Here is a 7,320-nt window from a genome sequence, read left to right on the forward strand (position 1 = left end):
CCTCATTAGTTAGTAGGGTGTCTCGTGAAGTCGTGAACTCCTTCCATGTCACCGCCTGTGTTGGCGCCTATAACTCTGTGAGACATCTGACAGGTGTGGGTAAGTTTGAAATTTTCCTTAATTTTTACTTTTTATTTATTATTTTGTAAAGGCTTTTTAAAATTTTGAATGCTGGTTATGCGAAAATAGTAAAATGTGGAGGGTCAAAGAAAAAGATTTGTTTAAGAATTGACTAGGTCAACAATATAAAGGCAAAGAAACAACAATAGTATTTTTTTTCGGAAATTAACAACACTATTTTAATTAAAGAGAGGCCTCCTTTTGTTTCAATTTTCAACATATCAACCAATAATCTCTCTCTCTCTCTCTCTCTCTCGTGTTGGGGTATGCCTTTTTCCTGTTGCCGGTTGATAACTTGATACCCCTCTCTCTCTCTCTCTCTCTAGTTGCTACTCTCAACAACTGCTCTGAGGCAAGAGATACATATGGGTTGGTTTCCCTGCTCCGGACAATTAAACCAGTCATCAAAGAAGAAGAGGAAGAAGAAACAATCACTCGATCCGATCGAACCCACTTCAGGTATTTGTGTTATATATGTATCTATAAAGTTTTTACCCATTTTGTCAGTCGATTGTTATTTAATCTTGCTGTTTGGGTTTGTTGTAAATCAATCAAAATTGGGTATTTTTAGTTGGCTTTGTTCATATTGTTATTTGGGTGTGAGGCGATTCTGGGATTTTTCATTTCTGGGTAAAGAAAGGATTTGGGGTTCTTTGAGTAAAATACATATATATACAGATATGCATATACCCATATAGCAAAGAGAAGTAAAAAAGTCTTATATTTCCTGTTATTCTGGGTCCAAGATAATGACAAAATTCTTACTTCAGTCTTGTACAATCATTATTTGGCTTAGTCAAGTTGAGGAATTCATTTTCAAGCTATTAAGCAGGAAAATTAGCTCATAAAAATTATTTCTTCAGTCATTGTTAGGTTTTTTTATTTTTATTTATGAAAAGTTATGTCTATCTTTTTACTTGAATTTGGAATTATTTTACTCTATAGAGATGTTTTCTAGTGTCTTCAGATAGCTGATTTTAGTTTTCGACTCGAATTATCCATCTGTCATACATACATATAGAGCACTCAAACCCTGGATCTCTCACTCTGGGGATGGCAAGAGATGCTACTCAAGCTAATACATTGTTAAAATTTTCATCCCTTAACTTTAGGTTTTCGCCTGCATCTGTTTTCAATTGGATTCACAGGAGGGTTCTGAAGTGGTGGGCTACCATGTGTATGGTTCTGCTCCAACCTTAATGTAACTTGAAATTTTCACCGAGCTTCTAACAATGACTTTAATTGAAGCCTCATTTGTTAACTCTTCTGATGTGAACTTCAAGTAGTGGGTCATGCTGGTAACTGGTTCAATGGTTCTTGGTACTTTTTTTTTTTTTTCCGTACTAGATTTGGACTTATTTCTTGAAGCACATCATACAGTTGATGCCAAGTAAAACATAAGAATGAATAAGGATTTCAGTGTGCTACTTGGTTCTATATAGTTCTTGCATTGTTAGAAAGGAACAGCGTATTAAAGTATATTAATTCTTGTTTGTTTCACATCATCACAAGAGCCCAAAGACAACCACTATTAGTGTTCAGTCCTTTGGGCCCCTTGTTTGCTCGGTGAGCTGTTCACGGTGTTGGTCTTTTATTATTTTTTTCCTGTAGTTGTGAAATTTTAATGCTGAACCATCATTTTGGTGCTTGCTGAAAGTTGCACTTGGAAATTGATTATATCTATGGAAGATTTGTACTAAAAGACCGTGTAATTACCTATGTGACTAGAGAACTTGTGATTTCAATAGGATGAACCATTATGCTTTCAAGTGAAAGGAAGTAGCGATGGCAACATTAATGAGTATACATTTTCAGTACAAGTTGTTTATCCTGTGCAATATTCTTCTTGGATTTGATGCTTTCTCTCTAAGTTTGTATATAATTTAGAGTAATCATTGTAGGAAGAACCGAAGAACAATCTTCTAGATTGAAGCTTGATCACCTTTCCGACTTCCGATAAACCTCCAGTATATTAACTCTACTTTACCTAAGCTATGTGTTTGCTCTGCCTGAATCCTTCTTGTATGGTTTTAGTCTAGGCCTTGCCTTTTCCACAATTTTTATTGTGTGCTTGTGTTTCCAGAGAAATTGAAGACAAACCCTCCATTGAAGATAAAGGATGCCTCAAAAGATGGAGGTTCCAACAGTATTGCTGCCCAGACTTTTACATTTCGTGAACTGGCAGCTGCAACGAAAAATTTCAGGGGTGATTGTCTTCTTGGAGAGGGAGGTTTTGGTAGAGTGTATAAAGGGAAACTGGAAAGTTCTAATCAGGTTGGTCAAATTTATTGTATTTTAATAATATGTAAAAGACTGAGGGGAAGATGGAGAGCAGTTGGAAGATTTTCAACTGTTTCTGCATAATTCCACATTTTGAACCTTATGTCTAATTGGCTATTTTCTGAATATAATTCTTAGCAGAATCTCTTTGACAAGCTGACTAGATTTGGAAATTCTGTGGATTTTTCTTCTGTAATTAGTGAGCTTTTAACGCATGTAGTACTTGGTCGTGAAATTCATATCTTGTTGTCCTTGTGTAGATTGTAGCCATCAAGCAACTGGATCGTAATGGATTACAGGGGAATCGGGAATTTCTTGTTGAGGTGTTGATGCTAAGTTTACTTCACCACCCCAACCTTGTTAATTTAATTGGATATTGTGCTGATGGAGATCAGAGACTTCTGGTTTATGAGTATATGCCACTTGGATCTTTGGAGGACCATCTTCATGGTATGTACAATGTGTAAAGCTCTGATCCTTTCTTTCGTCATTTTTATATTTCTTGTAATTGTGTGCAGTAATTATATTCTATCTTGCAGACCTTCCACCTGGTAAAAAGCGACTTGACTGGAATACAAGAATGAAAATAGCTGCTGGGGCAGCCAAAGGATTGGAGCATTTACATGACAAAGCTAGCCCCCCCGTAATATACCGTGATTTAAAGTGCTCCAACATTTTGCTCGGTGATGGGTATCATCCCAAGCTATCAGATTTTGGCTTGGCCAAACTTGGGCCAGTTGGGGATAATACCCATGTATCTACAAGGGTTATGGGTACCTATGGGTATTGTGCCCCAGAGTATGCAATGACTGGCCAGCTGACTCTAAAATCAGATGTTTATAGCTTTGGGGTTGTTCTTTTGGAGATAATTACTGGCAGGAGAGCCGTTGAAAATTCAAAAACTGCAGGAGAGCACAATCTGGTTGCATGGGTAAGAGATCTCCACAATCTGGTTACATTTTAAACCTTATTGTTTGGTGAACAATTATAATGCAGTGACTTATAATTGGTCAATTTGGTTTCAACCTGTTAAGAACCGATCATAAAACTGAACCAAAATTGGTCAATTTGGTTTCAAATTTGACTTCTGATTGTAATCAAACCAAACTCGAGTGGTAGATAATAGTAGATTTGATCTGGTTACGATATGAATCTTATTCGACTTAAATGCACATAATAATATCTGGTTACGATATGAATCTTATTCAACTTAAATGCTTATAATAATTTTATGTATTTTATCTTCTTCCTTTTTTTTGATTTTGTTTTTGATAAAGATTTTATGTTTTTTATATTCAGTCTGTCTTAGTTTGTGATTTCATCAAATGCCACTTAATGGAGGCATTTAGATTTTAAAAGTAAAAATGCAATGTCTTTTCCTATGCTACATGGAATTTCCTATGCTACTTGGATTTTATTATTTTAAATATATTTAATTTGGCAAAAGAAATTGGTCAGTCCCCAAAGTATCTTAATAGCGAACCTTATTGCTTGAATGTCATGCCAAAAGTAGAAAGATATTCATGAGTAATATTAATATTATTCAATTGCAATTTCATTAGGATAAAATTTCTTAACTAACCTATAACAATCCATCCTGGTCTATTGTGGTAGAATTTAAGTTAGATTGTAAATGGAATACTAATAAGGTTAAGACTTATCCTTGATACACAACCAAGTTACCATTATGTATAGGGTTTCCTTTAATTTTAGGGATTTGATAGGAAATTAGGAATTATATTAAAATAAGTCATTACCCAAGGTGGTCCCATTAATTGAGGGTGTTGGGAGGGGTGGACTGGATACATACCTAACTTTTGGCTTTATTTGCACAAAGTGACTGCTCTTAAGATTAGAACCCGCATTCTCACACTTGACTAGTCTAGACATTTTATCATCGGTGCAACGTGCAATGGGCTCCTATTGGAGTTATATTATTTTATATTTACCTTTTTATTGCCTTTTAAGTTTTGGGTTATTCAAGTATTATGTCTTTATAGGGTTTTGCCTAGAATATGTGTATGTAAGTTCTTTTATGGATTGTGTTATGACAAACATAACGAACCCAAGATAAAATCAAGAATCACGATAGAAAATTAAATACACCACACAAAGAACACAATGATTTATACGTGGTTCGGCAACAGCTTCGAATTTCAGAGTCTCTCTCTTACACCATTCCAAACCCTAAGTGCCCTTATATATCAGGTTACAAGAGAGTAATTAGGGTCTACGACCCATGAGCAAAAAACGGGTTGGGCTTGGGCCCACATAAAGCTCATCCAACGGGTTGTCAGGTCAAAAGCGGGTCACAACACAACTCGTCACCAAAATCGGGCCACAACATCACAGATTGGAATTATTATTATTTTTGGTATTGGATAAGGAATCAAAATTTTCCTCTGAAGAGCTTCTCTCTCTTCCGTTCTCATTCTAGTGGGGTTCCTTGTACATGGTGAGTAACCAATTTGCAATTGAAATGAAATATTTAGAATAACTGAATAAGTCCATGCAATTTAGGTGGAATCAGCGCAAGTTCTCTCTCTTTCTCTTCCTTCCCTACTCTATCACTTTGGTGCTAAGCATTTTCATATATGACTTTTTAGCTTCTTGTTTTATTACGGAAACAGTATTTTCATATCAGATTTAATTACAAAAGGAATATATTATGTTATTAATGTTTGACTATAGTTTGAGTGCTTTGCTTTATTATCAATTTGTTGCACTTTACCCTGTTTTTGGCAGATAACCTTTGATTTTTAAAAATACAAAGCAGCACTTGTCTCCCTTACTAACACATGTTCATTAGCTAGTGACTATATTGCCCTTATGTAAGAGAACTATTTTATATTATATTTTAATTGAGAACTGGAGAAGTACATAATTGCCCAATATAATCTTTCATTTTTGCAAACAGTGGCACTTATTTCATCAACTTAAAGGGTAAAAACGTTATTTAAAACAAAATAATGACTTTCCTTCATTATATTAACGGTCATGTGACTATAAGGGGGCTATACGCAATTCTTTTTGTAGATCGGGGGGGTATCTTCCAAAAACATAGTACAAGGGGGTTATATGCAATTAACCCTTGATGCTATATGCTACCTCCTCCCAGAATAAGTCTCCCTTTTTCCTTTCCCATATACTTTAAAATAAGTGTCCCTTTTTAAAATTCTATATACAAAAATTGAGAACTTTCCTAAATAGGCTTTGTGATTTTCAAAGGGGCACACGCACCATTAAAGAGTTGAAATACTTAAAAGGGACACATAATTCACGGTGGGCAGATTTTTTTTTTTTTTTTCTTTTTTTCCCAAAGGCACTTTACTATGCATGCATAAAATATTATTATTGGAAAAAATTAAAAGATTTAATAAATTCTGTATATTCCTGAAATATAGTGTCAATGAATGAATCTCACGTAATCCATCTGTTAATAGTTTACATGGATATGGTCTGATATTCACTTAATCACGTTAAAGTTTTCATTTTTTTGTTTGCTGAAAGTATTATATGAATACAGTTAATGTTCGTGAATAATTGTGAGTCTCCAGTGAATTCCAATAAAAACTTGTAGACACTAGAAGTTCTGATCAAAAGTATGAAACTTTGAATTAATATTCAGATTTGTGTTGGTTGGTTTTCCCTAAAAAACTCAACTGTTTTTTAGTCATTTTAATTATGAGAAGAACTTCTATTTTTTGCATCAAGTTGTTATCTCCCAACGATATCACAAATTTGGATTGTATCTTTGATTCTATGCAGGCAAGACCTTTGTTCAAAGATCGAGGGAAGTTCCCACAGATGGCTGATCCAGTGCTCCAAGGTCAGTATCCTGTTAGGGGCTTGTACCAAGCTCTTGCTGTTGCTGCAATGTGTGTTCAGGAGCAGCCTAATATGCGCCCAGTCATAGCTGATGTTGTCACTGCTCTAAGTTACCTTGCTTCACAAAAGTATGACCCTGAAACCGAGCCAGTCCAGAGTTCTCGCTGGCTTCCTTCTACTCCTCCCAGAACAAGAAGAGACAGTGATAAAAGACTCAATGGTGGTAGTGGATCTGAGAAAAGTCGAAACAGAAGATAAAATTGTGCTTACTCTGTTCTTAGGGATGACACGAATTCCTTCTAATATTGAGTAGACTGCTTTTAAGCTCATCAGTCATAGCTTGTGTTTCTAAAGTACTTATAAAACTGTTGTCAGTAATTGAAAAGCTCAGGGCTTGATGGTAAAGGCATTTCGGTTTGCAAATGGTTGGCGCCAATCAAATTTTAGTCACCCCATATTAGAGCTGCACCTCCCTGAACTGCATAATGTTCATTGTTGCGGGTAACCTTAGGTCTTCCTTTTCGTGTTTGTTGTTGGAGGAGAGAGTGTTTTCTCGTTTTGGTTCATACATGGGCCCAGGTGGTTGTATTTATAGGCCTCATCTCTAGGCATTTGGGTATGCTTCGTATTTTTTAATCCTATGCCCTTTCTTATGCTGGTTTTTGTTGTATAGTTATTGTGTATTCAGTTAAGCAAGTTCTGTAATAACAGTTCAAACCTTAACAATATTGCATAATGGGTTTGAAAAATGCATATGGAGATCACAGTGAGAGTTATGAAGAAGGTAATATGCATTACTCTTCTTTTACTTATCCGCTTTTGAAGCCTACCTGGGTGTGTATGAACCTGTTGTAATTGAAGATGGATTGGCACTTTTCAGTTGTCTCCTTACCTTTTCGCTTTTGACAATTTAAATCTGAGTGTGTTGTTTTCTGTTTAATAACAGCAAATTGCATACTTTCTTGTTTCAGCAAACAAAATGTCAGGTCTCGTCCTCCTAGTGCCGTCAATCCGAATCATGTAGTATTAGTTGGTTTTCATTCCTTTCCTCGCCAACCCACATACTCCATATTTATTTATGAGATTCTCGTA

At 35.5% G+C, this 7,320-nt stretch overlaps 1 protein-coding gene across 1 annotated transcript; it reads left to right on the forward strand.

Annotated features, from left to right (window-relative positions):
• The first annotated feature begins 333 nt into the window (after positions 1-333).
• LOC132313098 (probable serine/threonine-protein kinase PBL7) lies at positions 334-7,055 on the forward strand. Its single transcript, XM_059811755.1, has 5 exons — positions 334-579; positions 2,204-2,394; positions 2,661-2,850; positions 2,940-3,331; positions 6,169-7,055. The coding sequence occupies exons 1-5, from the start codon at positions 486-488 to the stop codon at positions 6,484-6,486; spliced, it is 1,185 nt and encodes a 394-aa protein (XP_059667738.1). The 5' UTR covers positions 334-485; the 3' UTR covers positions 6,487-7,055.
• The last annotated feature ends 265 nt before the right edge of the window (positions 7,056-7,320 follow it).

This window comes from Cornus florida, unplaced genomic scaffold (assembly GCF_030987335.1).
Source record: "Cornus florida cultivar Cherokee Brave unplaced genomic scaffold, ASM3098733v1 CherokeeBrave_3.0.0_Hap2_Chr06, whole genome shotgun sequence".
Taxonomy (NCBI): Eukaryota; Viridiplantae; Streptophyta; class Magnoliopsida; order Cornales; family Cornaceae; genus Cornus; species Cornus florida.

Excerpts from the sequence above, each read along its gene's own strand:
- LOC132313098 (XM_059811755.1), top strand. The coding sequence starts at position 486 with ATGGGTTGGTTTCCCTGCTCCGGACAATTAAACCAGTCATCAAAGAAG. Across the intron at positions 2,395-2,660 it reads AACTGGAAAGTTCTAATCAG|ATTGTAGCCATCAAGCAACT; the intron begins GTTGGTCAAATT and ends GTCCTTGTGTAG. Across the intron at positions 3,332-6,168 it reads AGCACAATCTGGTTGCATGG|GCAAGACCTTTGTTCAAAGA; the intron begins GTAAGAGATCTC and ends GATTCTATGCAG.